Here is a 21,816-nt window from a genome sequence, read left to right as displayed (position 1 = left end):
GTTTGGCTGTGCGCACACGCAGCGATCGCACTGCGCGTGCGCAAGCCCCGGAGCGAGAGAGAAATTCTCTCGCTCCAGGGCTCACTACAAAAGGGGCGGCTGTCGATGTTGATCGACAGCTTGCCCCGTTTTGTAGGCGTGGCGAGGGGGTGGTTTCACAAACGGAGGCCTTCCCAAGTGAACGCTTGCCGTTTGTGGGCAGTGATGTCAGTGGGAGAGCTTCCGGCTCTATTAGAGCCGAAAGCTCTCTGGGGCTTGTGGCAGGCCGAGACCCTACCTCAAGGGTCTTGTCGTAAGCCCTGATGGTTGCGATGGTCTTGACCATCGCGACCATCATCCTGGTCGCTCATTTAAGCTGTGGGTGGTAACCCGTAGCCTAGCAAGCGGCCAGGAGGCCGGCTCAGAAAATGGTGCGGCCACCCTCATTCAGAGTGAGTGCTCACATTTTGCAAACGGCTCTGAATGTGGTCTATAGTTTCCAGGGTCACTGCTTCTGGACACACACATATATGCAAATTAAACTGGTCCTTCTATGCAAATTATATTTCGTAGCCACTGGTAATATGATCTGACCAACAAAATCCGAATAACAACTTCCTATTTTATTTTAAACACTAACATCCAATACTGTGTACAGTATGTCACCCTGCACAGCGCATACAAAAATAATGGGCACTGAAGATGGTGTAAAAATTAGTGAAATGGAATAATTCCAGGGTAGGACCATGAAAACCTTGAAAGGTCTCCTCATGTAGCTCACTAACCGTATAATAGTGACAAGAGACTTTTCTGGAAAATCCATTGTAAATGTCAACGTTGGTTCGTTTATATATAACAGGCTTATCATACATTCATCAATCCTTGGGGGATCCTCTCAACAGCTCAAAACTGCGACTGGTGGTCCATAGGGCCCTGGAAACAAAAAAAATAATCCTATAATGGGCTACAATAGAGTAATACTGTTGACAGAAGTTTTATTCATCAGATACAAGTGTGAAAATGGATGCTCACAATATACAAAATAACTTCAGGTTTATCTGATCGCTGTCTGAAATAGATTCTGGAAACAGGAATTCAGCTAGATCATCCACCATGAAAGGAACACCAATGGTATAACCCTACGCGTTTCGCCACCAAGACTGGTAGTGAGGGAATGTGTAGGGTGGCCTCCCACATGACATTGTTTCTGACCAATGGAATTGCTTTGATGGTGCTGGAAGTGAGTGTACCAATAAAATCCTACAATTTCTCAGAGTGGCCATTTATACTACACAATTTTTATTTATTGTTTTGAGCTATTACTCCAATTGAATCTTGGCAACATCCTGATTGAGCCTGTGGGAGATATCCTTAGAGTAATCCATATGTGGTTTATATAAGCATATATATATTTTTTTCATATGATACTGGGCGCGCACATCCTTTATATTGAAAATATCAGTCACATTTGGTGTATTTGTTCAGTACTGCACTAGGAGATGCCTGTATGTGTTTTGTGACTCTGGTAAAATCCACCTCCCTACACAAAGTTATTCTTAGAGGGGTTGTCAATTTGCGGAACCATGTAGCAAATATGGAGGTAGATATTCCCCTTGTATGGAATATATTGCTGAAAGGAATTCTGAATAGAATGCTGATTATCATAGTGAATACAATGCTGAATAGAACAGTGACTAAAATGCCAAATAGAATGCTCAATAGAATGATGACTAAAATGCTGAATATAATGCAGATTAATTATTGTATAGAATGCGGTCCACGGATTACAATTCTGAATAGAATGCTAAATGGAATGCTTATTAGAATACAAATTAGAAAGCTGAAGTGAATGTTTTCTATATTTGACCTATGGAATAATACTGGACAGAACGGCCAAGGTTCCCAGTCCCAGATTTGCTGCTGATCTTCCAGACACAAATGAATGATGCTCTGTAAAGTGTGTAATACCTGTGTGTAATGCTCCATGTGTTTTGTAATACCTGTGTGTAATTCTTCACGTGTTTTACATTTTAGTGACCAGTTCAGACTACGACACCGCGGAGGCTACGGAAACATCGTCCTACTTCAGCGCCCAGGGATATGCGTCCAGGTAACCTCCAACACAAGGCGTTATCCTCCCCGCCGTTACCCATAGAGGCAGTGAGTGTTATGTAGGGGTGTCCCTGCTGAATAAAATGAGAGAAGTGCCATGGTCGAGAGACATCCCTATCACACATTACTGCTCCAATATCCAGCTCTGTTATTCTTTCTGCTATTTTCTATGATATTTTCTACACTAGGTGGCAGTGTTTCGCTGTATGGCTAATAATCCGAACAGGGCAGATAACACAGGGTCTGAGTCATTACCGATCGCAGCTGCGATTATGCACGTTGACCCACTGCTAATGTTTGCAACCGCAATGCCGTCACAGACTAACATCAGGAAGCCTACTTCCCCTTACTCACATCCGTAACACATTGCAAGTCTGCTAACCCATTGGTAACATCGAGTACCATTGGCGTCTCACACACCCTTACAACAGGTCTGACCTTACTCAGAATTTGCTAACCTCATTGCACGCAGTGAGAGTCCACGCTGCGTATAGCATTGTACTGGCTAATTTACGCACGCCCCTGTAACGGCGTCCAAACGCACTGACACGCCTGCGTTTCGCTGACCACCCCCCTGTCACCATCACCCCTTAAACGGTCACTTCCTATCAATCACTCTGCGATGTGTCTTCGTTGTCACTGTGATCGCAGTGGAGCCTACGTGCAAGTCTGAAACGCATGCGCAGTACGAAGCAATCGGCCGTCTGCGTGTGTAATCGCAGTCGTGATGCGTAATGAATCGGGGCCCATAGACCTTTCTGTTCACCATTCAAAAAAAATAACCTATATTTACACTAAACTTTGGATAAAAACTAAGCGAAGAGAACGTTCTGTAAACTAATATTCAAACTGTCACTGATCTGCAAAGACACAGAGAACTGATGCTATTTATTATATTGTTTATCGTTTACAAACTGCAAGATCCTTGCTGTGCGCGGTTACAAACCAGGTACAGATAATTACCAAAATAAAGGAAACACCAACACTGAGGCGTTCATCTGCCACTTACAGCGCACCTTGGTCTGGAGCCGTTACATTGTGTTGGTGGTGGTAGGTAATGCCACTTCAGACTCTCATTCACTCTTGGCTGCCCTCGTCTGGCGCTGCCTTACCCTGGGCAACTATCGCAGTACCGACGGCGGCCCCAAGTTGTGCAATCTCTGTCTCTGTCACTGCTCCTGCTAAACGTGTCCCAACCATTTCTCAGGGGCAGGAAAATTGTCTGAAATGGGCCTATACATGAGTACTATTTATATATTTATATATATTATAACCCCTCGAAAGTCACAGTTTAAGGGCCTGTTTCAGACCCGCTCGCTAGATGCGGCCGCTCGCTCCCAGCGTATGGAAATTCAGCTAAGTGACGTGAAGGCAGGCGATAGCACAGCAAGGCGTAAGCACGCCCATTATGTCTTGGCGAGTGATCACTTTGTGTTTACAGACGCCCACCAGCCTGTCTTTAGCTGCCTACTAGCGTACGTCATCTCCAGGAAGTATATACAACCATCGGAACATCGGGAACCATCGGATCAGACCGCAGCGCTTGCGGTTGACTGTACCCTACCGCAAGCACTGCGAGCAGCTCAGTGTAAAAATCTACCAGGTGACGTGTACTATTGCGCTGACTGTTAATTACACACGCTCCAGAAACGGTGTGAGAACACTCTGGCATGCCTGCGTCCGCAGCTCCACTCCCCCATTACTACTGGCCAGCCCCTGTTACCACCCACAAACGGCCTCTCCTGTCACTCATTCAGCTGGGCTGTCTTTGCAGAGCCAGCGATCACATTCTGATCGCTTGTACTAGTTTGCGCACGCGCAAGGCAAACTACACGCATGCACACATTAATGAACATCGTCTGCAACGAACGGCTGCTTGCTAGCGAGCGGGTCTGAATCAGGCCCTCGTTGTAGAAGCTGCGTCTCTCACTCTGCGGGCTAGTCGTGGGCTGTTCTGTCTAACAAGTAAGGGTTAATCATAGATCCCTGACGTTAGAAGTCGCGTTCAGCGCCCGCCCACTGCGTGACTGACTGACTGCCTCCCCCAGTGCTCAGTGGTGGGAGCGATATACCGGTACTGCAGAAGGGTAATAGTGGGGTATTACAGATGTGCCCTCATGCACCTATCCTCATATTGCACCAAATGGCTGCGTTCTGCACGCAGCAGACTTTGCGACTTTGCCACGCCAAGCTTCCTGGTAGAGGTTTTCCCATTAAATATGCATCTTATTCGCATCACTAATGCAACGAAAGAACAATGCACGGGTTCCCTGGACGCTAGCGCTGGCATTGCATGCATTCGGACGCTAATCTGGGTAAAAAGACGGAATTGCTACGTGAGTGACCCTCGCCATGCATCGTGCTTAATCTGCTACTTTATACCGATTACTTTGCAACAAAAATGCTAATCCGAAACACTCAGGACACTATGGGCGGGATGTACTAAGCATGGCTTCTGCGATGCGGTACACCCCCCTGTCTTCGGGTACATATCGCGGGTCATTACTGCGTTAGGTACCAAGAATATCGCAAAGGACAGCTCTCCCGATAAGAGCTCCGGACAGAGGGACTTCCGGGTTTAACACCCTGATGTCCGCAGAAGGATGCCGGCCACGGGGGGTGATGGGAGGGATCCGATCCCAAGGGGGAAGGTCCCAAAAAGAAGCCCACGAAGCGATGCATTCCGGTGCTTAATACATACGGGGGGTTTTACCGCATTTTCACTGTTAATACATCCCGCTGTGTGCGATATTCAGTCATTTTTGGGCGCCCATGCATATTACACATGTCACACCTAAATACACAGGGCTTAGCAGCGTATATGGCTGGTAAACTCGTCTAAGGTCCTGCTTTGGGCGCCAAAACTCCCTAGGGGGGTCCATCAAACTTTTGCTATGGGCTCCCTTAGGTCTAACCCCTGATTTTTAGTATATCTGAGCAGATCACATTTCCCATTACAAGTATGGGAATTGTGAACTGCTTATTTAAAAAAAAAAAGGGAATTGAAGGGATTGGGGTCGTTTTTCACGAAAACTACTCCAAAGCCCCTTAATAAATATATGCGATACTAAGATAATGTGGAAAGCTTGTGACGACAACACTCTATTTCACATTTCTACTTAACATTTAACTAGCAGCTTCTAGAAGATAATAGCTAGAATCTGATTGGTTGCTATGAGCAACATTTCTTCTAAAACTCACTTCTAAAAACTCTCACTTTAGTAAATTTACCCCTAAGTATAAGTATATGAGAAACACTTCTGTATATTGCTTATATAATTAATATTTACTGGAGTGGATTTATTTTTCATTATATAAAAATAAGCAAAGCCTTTTGGTGTAACCGTATTTCCCAGTCACCTCCCAATAAGCCAAGTAAGTGCTATTCCCACGCCAGGTCCCTCGGCAGGTGCCGGGGTGAGATTTTGCCGTTTACCCGCCCGTCCTGTGGTTTATCCGTCCCGATCTCTCTGTGATCAGTGACATAGAATATATTTGCTAAATGTTACATAAACTTTTATCAACATCTAAATTGGTGAAGATGAATAGGCGCCTGCCTGCCGCCCTCTGCCTAAAATGGTTTTATAATGAGCATGAAATTGAGATGGAAGCTAAATTAGATTTGTTAATAACATTTTAGAGTCTGGAATCATTTGTAGCTATGAGAGAGAAAATGAGTTCCAGGTTTGATTCATGGTACGAGCGATTTTCTGCGCTGCGCGTGGCAGGACGCCAAGGTGATATTTTGTGGGGCACTATGGGGCCCAGCCAATGTTAAATTGCAAATCTCAGTCTGTGCTTTGACTTTTAACCAGATGTATCCAGGTTTTAATCCGCTATTCATCAAGATACATGTGGATAATTATTATACCTGCTACAATTGAATTAATTGGACATTGCGATCCCGGGTACATCTTGTGTGCCATCTGGGTATCAGGGTAAAAAATTGCAATAGAATTGTGCACTAACCTCTTGTACTGTAGGTAAACAGACAGTCCCATCTCCTGAACCCCTGACCAGCTGCTGTATATAATATCTGACACGTATGATACACACCTGGCTATAGGCGTGCACCTGCAGTGTAAATAGCAACTCTCCTTAATGTGACCGTACACATGTGTGAATATTAAATGATTGCTACAATAGCTTCTACCCACATTACTGATAATTGCCACTTTCTGACAGATACGAAGCAATAGAGGATAATTTTGAATTAAACCAGCGTAAATAGGAGAGATAAGTTGTAACGAAACGTTTCCTTGCACCAGTCCCCTGATTGGTTACTGTGTGATACAAACCATTGGTAATAAACATACAGCTGTGTGTAGCCTTCACATTGTGGTTACAGTGTCATTTAGTCATGTTTTTGTCTCTGCTCATCTCCGTGTACAGAGAACAGGAAGGGATCGAATCGGCCACGGAGCAGGAGCAGCTGCCGCAGATCGTGGAGGAACTCCGAGACATTTTGGTGTCACCCGGAACACCCATTGCAAAATTCGAGATCAGAGTGAAAGGTAGAAATGAAATAACAATCAGGGGTCTGACTCTGAATCGGATGCAGCGGGGCGATGTCGGCCGCAGCGGAGCGATGTGCTGCGTCTGCACGAGCGTCTGAGGCGCACCGCGCATGAGTCCCTTTTTGGTTTGTACAGAGTCGCAGTACACATTTAGATGCACGGTAGCAGAAAGGGGAGGGGGGTGCGTTCCTGGATGGTGACTGGGAGGTAACAGGGAGGGGGGCTTAACAGACGCACAGTCCACAGAGATGTGCGTCTTATGGGCGTGTCGCTGGCGTGTTGCTGATACTGGCTTTATTCATAGACCGTTCACATAGGAGGCCATACAGTACATACGCAACAAGTTTTAAAACTCCGCTCCCAACTGTCATTTTTCAAACAGATGACAGTTGGGAGCTGATTGGCTCTCGCACCATTATTATACGCAACAAGTTTTAAGACTCCGTTCCCAACTGTCATTTTTCAAACAGATGACAGTTGGGAGCTGATTGGCTGGAGCAACATTATCATACGCAACACACCCTCAATCTTATTGGCCCTGAGAGAGATCTCTATTGGTAACTCGTTTTATGAGGCTCCAGTCCATCCCTCATTGTTACAGTGTTTCACTCCAGCCAGAGAGCGCTGAGCCCCTGTTACAGGTTACTTTTTGCAGTTAAGAAATGGTTTGTCATTGTGGCAGTCCTGTGGGCTGTCTGTACCTCAGATATGTACTAACACAGATCCCATTACTGTTCCTCAGGCAATCCTCGCCCGCGGGTGCACTGGTTTAAAGATGGGCAGCCCATCCATGCGTCCGACAGGATTCTGATCACTGAGAAGAAGAGGAAGCGCTCACTGGAGATTCTCAACGTTGCCAAGGAGGATGCTGGGGAATATTCCACGTATATCAGTAATTCCTCTGGTTCTGCGTACTCCTCCGCCAGACTGACAGTGAAAGGTAAATGCCTGGTGCTCGCACACATCAGCTTTGTGCATACAGTACTGTACATTAGAAGATTGCATTACACAGGAAGCCAGGGACTCTCTATATACTGTGGGCCTGCAAATCCCCATGTTCCATCTCACCCTATGGCTGTCAGGGAATGTGGGAACTAGTAGTTCCACTATAGCTAGAGAATTATAAGGCTAAGACGTGATTAATAGGACCAGTAAGTATCTGGGCATTCCTAGGTAAGTGCGTTATGTGCACACAAATATCCCTTGCATTGATTGTACATGGGGAAACGCGATTTTGTATTGAGGCACCTGGTATTTCACTAAGGTGCAAAGGAGCAGTGCTTGTTCTGCAGGTGGATGCGGAGCGCTTTCCTTGGCCTGCAGGTGGATGCGGAGCGCTTTCCTTGGCCTGCAGGTGGATGCGGAGCGCTTTCTATCCACAAAGGACTGTTACATGACTCTGCTCATTAGATGTCAGTACTCAGGGGCATTTGCTGAGTTGTATTCTGGGCAGTAACAGTAACATGTGGGTCTGGTCCACGCCAGGCTCACGTCACAGACACTTGCGTCCCTGCTGAAAATTTCTTTCATGTGCAACAAACGCATTTGATATTCAGCATCAATTGAGCTACTGTACAAAAACCTCTCTAATACACAATCTAAAATCCCCATCTCACATACATTTGTATAGACAGGCTCACACATGTACACGCGTCAGCGTGGTGTTCGCAAACAGCCAATCACAAGCGGTTTGCTAGCGACAGTCATTATCATCCAGCATTTGCATTTCTCTCTAAACACCCGGAATTATATTTCCTAGGTGCATATGCATGTTTTCTGCATGTGCATAATTGCAATAACACTCCCTTACTAGCTGTATTCAGTCTACTGTACGCTAGGTGCCCCGAAGTTCCGTTCCCGCTGACCAGGTGCAGGCAGGTGTAACTTGTAAGAACCCGAATCAGGCATATAGGCGCGTATTCATGCACATACTGTTCAGGGGGTGCGCAGTGTGAATTAATACAAGCTCCGCCATGCCAGCTGGCATCTGATATTACTGGGCATGTTCCTAAAAGCTGCACCTGGATATCACATCACCTGGATATCACATCACCTGGGCATCACATCACCTGTGTATCAAATCACCTGTATATCACATCACCGGTATATCACATCACCTGGGCATCACATCACCTGGGCATCACATCACCTGGATATCACATCACCTGTATATCACATCACCTGGGCATCACATCACCTGGGCATCACATCACCTGGATATCAGGTCACCTGGGAATCACATCACCTGTATATCACATCACCTGGGCATCACATCACCTGGGCATCACATCACCTAGATATCACATCACCTGGGCATCACATCACCTGGGCAACACATCACCTGGGCATCACATCACCTGTATATCACATCACCTGGACATCACATCACCTATATATCACATCACCTGGATATGACATCACCTGGGCATCACATCACCTGTATATCACATCACCTGGGCATCACATCACCTGGGCATCACATCACCTGGGCATCACATTACCTGTATATCACATCACCTGGGCATCACATCACCTGGATATCAGGTTACCTGGGCATCACATCACCTGTATATCACATCACCTGGATATCACACCACCTGGGCATCACATCACCTGGATATCACATCACCTGGGCATCAGGTCACCTGTATATCACGTCACCTGGGCATCACGTCACCTGGGCATCCCATCACCTGGGCATCACATCACCTGGGCATCACATCACCTGTATATCACATCACCTGGGCATCACATCACCTGGGCAGATTTGTATGGATTCCATTTTTTATAATAAATTCCCTCCAATCATGTCTGAGCTAATGAACTGGATGGGAAGCGTATACTAATTCTGGTATACCAATACAGATATTTACATCTTCATACATCACATACCAACGTAAGCGTTAGATAAAATGATCCTTTATTCCCGTGTAGCGTAGCATGGCAGCGGATCACACACGCAGCCCCCTCCTGCTTTCCTGTTGATTGCCAGTAACGTGTGTCAAGAGCAGCCAGTAATTTCATTATCTCATCCCATTGTACCAGGCAGCTATTATGCAGCCACATTGCGCAGTTGTTTCTGCGGAGACAACTACAAAAGGGGCATAGATGAGAAACACATTCTGTACCCAGCTGAAGCGCACAGCTTTATTACCACACACACGTGGGACGGTAATTCATATCTCTGCATGATGTACTAGTAAATATAGAATAAATTCTGATTTAACCCCTCATCCGTTCCTCAGAGTCTCACGCTTGTGTCATTTCAGGGCCTGGGGAACTGCAAAAAGAGAAAACCGCAGATGATGCAGGAGGTCAGCCATCTTGTTTTGTTTGCACTTTTACAGTTCAGCCACTGCCTTTGCCCACCATTTTGTGTGCTGACCCAATATACATGAGAATACTGAGGCATGAAGCACTTCGTACCTTAGCGATTTTACGTGGCCCTAGTAAATTGATGGGCTGTGTAAGGGGCTCAGTACACAGACTGTCACGACCACTGTGTATAAGAAATGTGCATAATAGTTAACAGATTACATGTTGAATGTGTAAATTGTTACTTTGGTCATGTCTGAAAATATAGAGTATTGTGTTGTTTATTGTATGGTACCTAAGAACGATAACAGGTTGAGTTTCCCACATCCAAAATGCTTGGGACCAGGGGTATTTTGGATATCAAATTTTTCCGTATTTTCGAATATATGTATACCATAATGAGATAGCTTGGGAATTGGACCCAAATCTAAACACAGAATGTATTTATGTATCATATACACCTTATACACAGAATGTATTTATGTATCATATATACACCTTATACACAGAATGTATTTATGTATCATATACACCTTATACACAGAATGCATTTATGTCTCATATACACCTTATACACAGAATGTATTTATGTATCATATACACCTTATACACAGAATGCATTTATGTATCATATACACCTTATACACAGAATGTATTTATGTCTCATATACACCTTATACACAGAATGTATTTATGTCTCATATACACCTTATACACAGAATGTATTTATGTATCATATACACCTTATACACAGAATGCATTAATGTATCATATACACCTTATACACAGAATGCATTTATGTCTCATATACACCTTATACACAGAATGTATTTATGTATCATATACACCTTATATACACAGAATGTATTTATGTATCATATACACCTTATACACAGAATGTATTTATGTATCATATACACCTTATACACAGAATGTATTTATGTATCATATACACCTTATACACAGAATGTATTTATGTATCATATACACCTTATATACACAGAATGTATTTATGTATCATATACACCTTATACACAGAATGCATTTATGTATCATATACACCTTATACACAGAATGTATTTATGTATCATATACACCTTATACACAGAATGTATTTATGTGTCATATACACCTTATACACAGAATGTATTTATGTATCATATACACCTTATACACAGAATGTATTTATGTATCATATACACCTTATACACAGAATGTATTTATGTATCATATACACCTTATATACACAGAATGTATTTATGTATCATATACACCTTATACACAGAATGCATTTATGTATCATATACACCTTATACACAGAATGTATTTATGTATCATATACACCTTATACACAGAATGTATTTATGTGTCATATACACCTTATACACAGAATGTATTTATGTATCATATATACACCTTATACACAGAATGTATTTATGTATCATATACACCTTATACACAGAATGCATTTATGTCTCATATACACCTTATACACAGAATGTATTTATGTATCATATACACCTTATACACAGAATGCATTTATGTATCATATACACCTTATACACAGAATGTATTTATGTCTCATATACACCTTATACACAGAATGTATTTATGTATCATATACACCTTATACACAGAATGCATTAATGTATCATATACACCTTATACACAGAATGCATTTATGTCTCATATACACCTTATACACAGAATGTATTTATGTATCATATACACCTTATATACACAGAATGTATTTATGTATCATATACACCTTATACACAGAATGTATTTATGTCTCATATACACCTTATACACAGAATGTATTTATGTATCATATACACCTTATATACACAGAATGTATTTATGTATCATATACACCTTATACACAGAATGCATTTATGTATCATATACACCTTATACACAGAATGCATTTATGTATCATATACACCTTATACACAGAATGTATTTATGTCTCATATACACCTTATACACAGAATGTATTTATGTATCATATACACCTTATACACAGAATGCATTAATGTATCATATACACCTTATACACAGAATGCATTTATGTCTCATATACACCTTATACACAGAATGTATTTATGTATCATATACACCTTATATACACAGAATGTATTTATGTATCATATACACCTTATACACAGAATGTATTTATGTATCATATACACCTTATACACAGAATGTATTTATGTATCATATACACCTTATACACAGAATGTATTTATGTGTCATATACACCTTATACACAGAATGCATTTATGTATCATATACACCTTATACACAGAATGTATTTATGTATCATATACACCTTATACACAGAATGTATTTATGTGTCATATACACCTTATACGCAGAATGTATTTATGTATCATATACACCTTATACACAGAATGCATTTATGTATCATATACACCTTATACACAGAATGTATTTATGTATCATATACACCTTATACACAGAATATGTATTTATGTATCATATACACCTTATACAAAGAATGCAATTATGTATCATATACACCTTATACACAGAATGCATTTATGTATCATATACACCTTATACACAGAATGCATTTATGTATCATATACACCTTACACACAGAATGTATTTATGTATCATATACACCTTACACACAGAATGCATTTATGTATCATATACACCTTATACACAGAATGCATTTGTGAATCATATACACCTTATACACAGAATGCATTTATGTATCACATACACCTTATACACAGAATGCATTTATGTATCATATCCACCTTATACACAGAATGCATTTATGTATCATATCCACCTTATACACAGAATGCATTTATGTATCATATACACGTTACACACAGAATGCATTTATGTATCATATACACCTTCTACACAGAATGCATTTATGAATCATATACACCTTATACACAGAATGTATTTATGTATCATATACACCTTATACACAGAATGTATTTATGTATCATATACACCTTATACACAGAATGTATTTATGTATCATATACACCTTATATACACAGAATGTATTTATGTATCATATACACCTTATACACAGAATGCATTTATGTATCATATACACCTTATACACAGAATGCATTTATGTATCATATACACCTTATACACAGAATGCATTTATGTATCATATACACCTTATACACAGAATGTATTTAAGTATCATATACACCTTATATACACAGAATGCATTTATGTATCATATACACCTTATACACAGAATGTATTTATGTATCATATACACCTTATACAAAGAATGCAATTATGTATCATATACACCTTATACACAGAATGCATTTATGTATCATATACACCTTATACACAGAATGCATTTATGTATCATATACACCTTACACACAGAATGTATTTATGTATCATATACACCTTACACACAGAATGCATTTATGTATCATATACACCTTATACACAGAATGCATTTATGAATCATATACACCTTATACACAGAATGCATTTATGTATCACATACACCTTATACACAGAATGCATTTATGTATCATATCCACCTTATACACAGAATGCATTTATGTATCATATCCACCTTATACACAGAATGCATTTATGTATCATATACACGCTACACACAGAATGCATTTATGTATCATATACACCTTCTACACAGAATGCATTTATGAATCATATACACCTTATACACAGAATGTATTTATGTATCATATACACCTTATACACAGAATGTATTTATGTATCATATACACCTTATACACAGAATGTATTTATGTATCATATACACCTTATATACACAGAATGTATTTATGTATCATATACACCTTATACACAGAATGTATTTATGTATCATATACACCTTATACACAGAATGCATTTATGTATCATATACACCTTATACACAGAATGCATTTATGTATCATATACACCTTATACACAGAATGCATTTATGTATCATATACACCTTATACACAGAATGTATTTATGTATCATATACACCTTATATACACAGAATGCATTTATGTATCATATACACATTATACACAGAATGTATTTATGTATCATATACACCTTATACACAGAATGCATTTATGTATCATATACACCTTATACACATAATGCATTTATGTATCATATACACCTTATACACAGAATGTATTTATGTATCATATACACCTTATACACAGAATGCATTTATGTATCATATACACCTTATACACAGAATGCATTTATGTATCATATACACCTTATACACAGAATGTATTTATGTATCATATACACCTTATATACACAGAATGCATTTATGTCTCATATACACCTTATACACAGAATGTATTTATGTCTCATATACACCTTATACACAGAATGTATTTATGTATCATATACACCTTATACACAGAATGTATTTATGTATCATATACACCTAAAACACAGAATGTATTTATGTATCATATACACCATATACACAGAATGTATTTATGTATCATATACACCTTATACACAGAATGTATTTATGTATCATATACATCTTATACACAGAATGTATTTATGTATCATATATACACCTTATACACAGAATGTATTTATGTATCATATATACACCTTATACACAGAATGCATTTATGTATCATATACACCTTATACACAGAATGCATTTATGTATCATATACACCTTATACACAGAATGCATTTATGTATCATATACACCTTATACACAGAATGTATTTATGTCTCATATACACCTTATACACAGAATGTATTTATGTATCATATACACCTTATACACAGAATGCATTAATGTATCATATACACCTTATACACAGAATGCATTTATGTCTCATATACACCTTATAATCAGAATGTATTTATGTATCATATACACCCTATATACACAGAATGTATTTATGTATCATATACACCTTATACACAGAATGTATTTATGTATCATATACACCTTATACACAGAATGTATTTATGTATCATATACACCTTATACACAGAATGTATTTATGTATCATATACACCTTATATATACAGAATGTATTTATGTATCATATACACCTTATACACAGAATGTATTTATGTATCATATACACCTTATACACAGAATGTATTTATGTGTCATATACACCTTATACACAGAATGTATTTATGTATCATATACACCTTATACACAGAATGCATTTATGTATCATATACACCTTATACACAGAATGTATTTATGTATCATATACACCTTATACACAGAATGTATTTATGTGTCATATACACCTTATACACAGAATGTATTTATGTGTCATATACACCTTATACACAGAATGCATTTATGTATCATATACACCTTATACACAGAATGTATTTATGTATCATATACACCTTATACACAGAATGTATTTATGTATCATATACACCTTATACAAAGAATGCAATTATGTATCATATACACCTTATACACAGAATGCATTTATGTATCATATACACCTTATACACAGAATGCATTTATGTATCATATACACCTTACACACAGAATGTATTTATGTATCATATACACCTTACACACAGAATGCATTTATGTATCATATACACCTTATACACAGAATGCATTTATGAATCATATACACCTTATACACAGAATGCATTTATGTATCACATACACCTTATACACAGAATGCATTTATGTATCATATCCACCTTATACACAGAATGCATTTATGTATCATATCCACCTTATACACAGAATGCATTTATGTATCATATACACGTTACACACAGAATGCATTTATGTATCATATACACCTTCTACACAGAATGCATTTATGAATCATATACACCTTATACACAGAATGTATTTATGTATCATATACACCTTATACACAGAATGTATTTATGTATCATATACACCTTATACACAGAATGTATTTATGTATCATATACACCTTATATACACAGAATGTATTTATGTATCATATACACCTTATACACAGAATGTATTTATGTATCATATACACCTTATACACAGAATGCATTTATGTATCATATACACCTTATACACAGAATGCATTTATGTATCATATACACCTTATACACAGAATGCATTTACGTATCATATACACCTTATACACAGAATGTATTTATGTATCATATACACCTTATATACACAGAATGCATTTATGTATCATATACACCTTATACACAGAATGTATTTATGTCTCATATACACCTTATACACAGAATGTATTTATGTATCATATACACCTTATACACAGAATGTATTTATGTATCATATACACCTTATACACAGAATGTATTTATGTATCATATACACCATATACACAGAATGTATTTATGTATCATATACACCTTATACACAAAATGTATTTATGTATCATATACATCTTATACACAGAATGTATTTATGTATCATATATACACCTTATACACAGAATGTATTTATGTATCATATATACACCTTATACACAGAATGCATTTATTTATCATATACACCTTATACACAGAATGCATTTATGAATCATATACACCTTATACACAGAATGCATTTATGTATCACATACACCTTATACACAGAATGCATTTATGTATCATATCCACCTTATACACAGAATGCATTTATGTATCATATCCACCTTATACACAGAATGCATTTATGTATCATATACACGTTACACACAGAATGCATTTATGTATCATATACACCTTATACACAGAATGCATTTATGAATCATATACACCTTATACACAGAATGTATTTATGTATCATATACACCTTATACACAGAATGCATTTATGTATCATATACACCTTATACACAGAATGCATTTATGTATCATATACACCTTATACACAGAATGTATTTATGTATCTTATACACCTTATACACAGAATGTATTTATGTATCATATACACCTTATACACAGAATGCATTTATGTATCATATACACCTTATACACAGAATGCATTTATGTATCATATACACCTTATACACAGAATGCATTTATGTATCATATACACCTTAAACACAGAATGTATTTATGTATCATATACACCTTATATACACAGAATGCATTTATGTATCATATACACCTTATACACAGAATGTATTTATATATCATATACACCTTATACACAGAATGCATTTATGTATCATATACACCTTATACACAGAATGCATTTATGTATCATATACACCTTATACACAGAATGCATTTATGTATCATATACACCTTATACACAGAATGTATTTATGTATCATATACACCTTATATACACAGAATGCATTTATGTATCATATACACCTTATATACACAGAATGTATTTATGTATCATATACACCTTATACACAGAATGTATTTATGTATCATATACACCTTATCCACAGAATGTATTTATGTATCATATACACCTTATACACAGAATGTATTTACGTATCATATACACCTTATATACACAGAATGTATTTATGTATCATATACACCTTATACACAGAATGTATTTATGTATCATATACACCTTATACACAGAATGTATTTATGTGTCATATACACCTTATACACAGAATGCATTTATGTATCATATACACCTTATACACAGAATGTATTTATGTATCATATACACCTTATACACAGAATGTATTTATGTGTCATATACACCTCATACACAGAATGTATTTATGTATCATATACACCTTATACACAGAATGCATTTATGTATCATATACACCTTATACACAGAATGTATTTATGTATCATATACACCTTATACACAGAATGTATTTATGTATCATATACACCTTATACAAAGAATGCAATTATGTATCATATACACCTTATACACAGAATGCATTTATGTATCATATACACCTTATACACAGAATGCATTTATGTATCATATACACCTTATACACATAATGCATTTATGTATCATATACACCTTATACACAGAATGTATTTATGTATCATATACACCTTATACACAGAATGCATTTATGTATCATATACACCTTATACACAGAATGCTTTTATGTATCATATACACCTTATACACAGAATGCATTTATGTATCATATACACCTTATACACAGAATGTATTTATGTATCATATACACCTTATATACACAGAATGCATTTATGTATCATATACACCTTATACACAGAATGTATTTATGTCTCATATACACCTTATACACAGAATGTATTTATGTCTCATATACACCTTATACACAGAATGTATTTATGTATCATATACACCTTATACACAGAATGTATTTATGTATCATATACACCATATACACAGAATGTATTTATGTATCATATACACCTTATACACAGAATGTATTTATGTATCATATACATCTTATACACAGAATGTATTTATGTATCATATATACACCTTATACACAGAATGTATTTATGTATCATATATACACCTTATACACAGAATGCATTTATGTATCATATACACCTTATACACAGAATGCATTTATGTATCATATACACCTTATACACAGAATGCATTTATGTATCATATACACCTTATACACAGAATGTATTTATGTCTCATATACACCTTATACACAGAATGTATTTATGTATCATATACACCTTATACACAGAATGCATTAATGTATCATATACACCTTATACACAGAATGCATTTATGTCTCATATACACCTTATAATCAGAATGTATTTATGTATCATATACACCTTATATACACAGAATGTATTTATGTATCATATACACCTTATACACAGAATGTATTTATGTATCATATACACCTTATACACAGAATGTATTTATGTATCATATACACCTTATACACAGAATGTATTTATGTATCATATACACCTTATATACACAGAATGTATTTATGTATCATATACACCTTATACACAGAATGTATTTATGTATCATATACACCTTATACACAGAATGTATTTATGTGTCATATACACCTTATACACAGAATGCATTTATGTGTCATATACACCTTATACACAGAATGCATTTATGTATCATATACACCTTATACACAGAATGTATTTATGTATCATATACACCTTATACACAGAATGTATTTATGTGTCATATACACCTTATACACAGAATGTATTTATGTATCATATACACCTTATACACAGAATGCATTTATGTATCATATACACCTTATACACAGAATGTATTTATGTATCATATACACCTTATACACAGAATGTATTTATGTATCATATACACCTTATACAAAGAATGCAATTATGTATCATATACACCTTATACACAGAATGCATTTATGTATCATATACACCTTATACACAGAATGCATTTATGTATCATATACACCTTACACACAGAATGTATTTATGTATCATATACACCTTACACACAGAATGCATTTATGTATCATATACACCTTATACACAGAATGCATTTATGAATCATATACACCTTATACACAGAATGCATTTATGTATCACATACACCTTATACACAGAATGCATTTATGTATCATATCCACCTTATACACAGAATGCATTTATGTATCATATCCACCTTATACACAGAATGCATTTATGTATCATATACACGTTACACACAGAATGCATTTATGTATCATATACACCTTCTACACAGAATGCATTTATGAATCATATACACCTTATACACAGAATGTATTTATGTATCATATACACCTTATACACAGAATGTATTTATGTATCATATACACCTTATACACAGAATGTATTTATGTATCATATACACCTTATATACACAGAATGTATTTATGTATCATATACACCTTATACACAGAATGTATTTATGTATCATATACACCTTATACACAGAATGCATTTATGTATCATATACACCTTATACACAGAATGCATTTATGTATCATATACACCTTATACACAGAATGCATTTATGTATCATATACACCTTATACACAGAATGTATTTAAGTATCATATACACCTTATATACACAGAATGCATTTATGTATCATATACACCTTATACACAGAATGTATTTATATATCATATACACCTTATACACAGAATGTATTTATGTATCATATACACCTTATACACAGAATGCATTTATGTATCATATACACCTTATACACAGAATGCATTTATGTATCATATACACCTTATACACAGAATGTATTTATGTATCATATACACCTTATACACAGAATGCATTTATGTATCATATACACCTTATACACAGAATGCATTTATGTATCATATACACCTTATACACAGAATGCATTTATGTATCATATACACCTTATACACAGAATGTATTTATGTATCATATACACCTTATATACACAGAATGCATTTATGTATCATATACACCTTATACACAGAATGTATTTATGTCTCATATACACCTTATACACAGAATGTATTTATGTATCATATACACCTTATACACAGAATGTATTTATGTATCATATACACCTTATACACAGAATGTATTTATGTATCATATACACCATATACACAGAATGTATTTATGTATCATATACACCTTATACACAGAATGTATTTATGTATCATATACATCTTATACACAGAATGTATTTATGTATCATATATACACCTTATACACAGAATGTATTTATGTATCATATATACACCTTATACACAGAATGCATTTATGTATCATATACACCTTATACACAGAATGCATTTATGTATCATATACACCTTATACACAGAATGCATTTATGTATCATATACACCTTATACACAGAATGTATTTATGTATCATATACACCTTATATACACAGAATGCATTTATGTATCATATACACCTTATACACAGAATGTATTTATATATCATATACACCTTATACACAGAATGTATTTATGTATCATATACACCTTATACACAGAATGCATTTATGTATCATATACACCTTATACACAGAATGCATTTATGTATCATATACACCTTATACACAGAATGCATTTATGTATCATATACACCTTATACACAGAATGCATTTCTGTATCATATACACCTTATACACAGAATGCATTTATGTATCATATACACCTTATACACAGAATGCATTTACGTATCATATACACCTTATACACAGAATGTATTTATGTATCATATACACCTTATATACACAGAATGCATTTATGTATCATATACACCTTATACACAGAATGTATTTATGTCTCATATACACCTTATACACAGAATGTATTTATGTATCATATACACCTTATACACAGAATGTATTTATGTATCATATACACCTTATACACAGAATGTATTTATGTATCATATACACCATATACACAGAATGTATTTATGTATCATATACACCTTATACACAGAATGTATTTATGTATCATATACATCTTATACACAGAATGTATTTATGTATCATATATACACCTTATACACAGAATGTATTTATGTATCATATATACACCTTATACACAGAATGCATTTATATATCATATACACCTTATACACAGAATGCATTTATGAATCATATACACCTTATACACAGAATGCATTTATGTATCACATACACCTTATACACAGAATGCATTTATGTATCATATCCACCTTATACACAGAATGCATTTATGTATCATATCCACCTTATACACAGAATGTATTTATGTATCATATACACGTTACACACAGAATGCATTTATGTATCATATACACCTTATACACAGAATGCATTTATGAATCATATACACCTTATACACAGAATGTATTTATGTATCATATACACCTTATACACAGAATGTATTTATGTATCATATACACCTTATACACAGAATGTATTTATGTATCATATACACCTTATACACAGA

General features: G+C 36.1%; 1 protein-coding gene across 27 annotated transcripts in view; it reads left to right on the top strand.

The window, feature by feature from the left end:
* The window catches only part of OBSCN (obscurin, cytoskeletal calmodulin and titin-interacting RhoGEF), a 646,947-nt gene that overhangs the window by 407,730 nt on the left and 217,401 nt on the right, over positions 1–21,816 (top strand). For all 27 annotated transcript variants that reach the window (XM_088467488.1, XM_088467486.1, XM_088467498.1 and 24 more), the window contains 4 exons: positions 2,014–2,089; positions 6,484–6,605; positions 7,351–7,548; positions 9,878–9,922. In XM_088467488.1, coding sequence (XP_088323614.1) covers positions 2,014–2,089; positions 6,484–6,605; positions 7,351–7,548; positions 9,878–9,922 — 441 coding nt within the window. The remainder of the gene's footprint in view (positions 1–2,013; positions 2,090–6,483; positions 6,606–7,350; positions 7,549–9,877; positions 9,923–21,816) is intronic.

Source organism: Taudactylus pleione, unplaced genomic scaffold, assembly GCF_031769625.1.
Source record: "Taudactylus pleione unplaced genomic scaffold, aTauple2 ptg000071l, whole genome shotgun sequence".
Lineage (NCBI taxonomy): Eukaryota > Metazoa > Chordata > Amphibia > Anura > Myobatrachidae > Taudactylus > Taudactylus pleione.
Note: the sequence above shows the minus strand (reverse complement) of the source record. Positions and strands in the feature narration are given on the sequence as shown.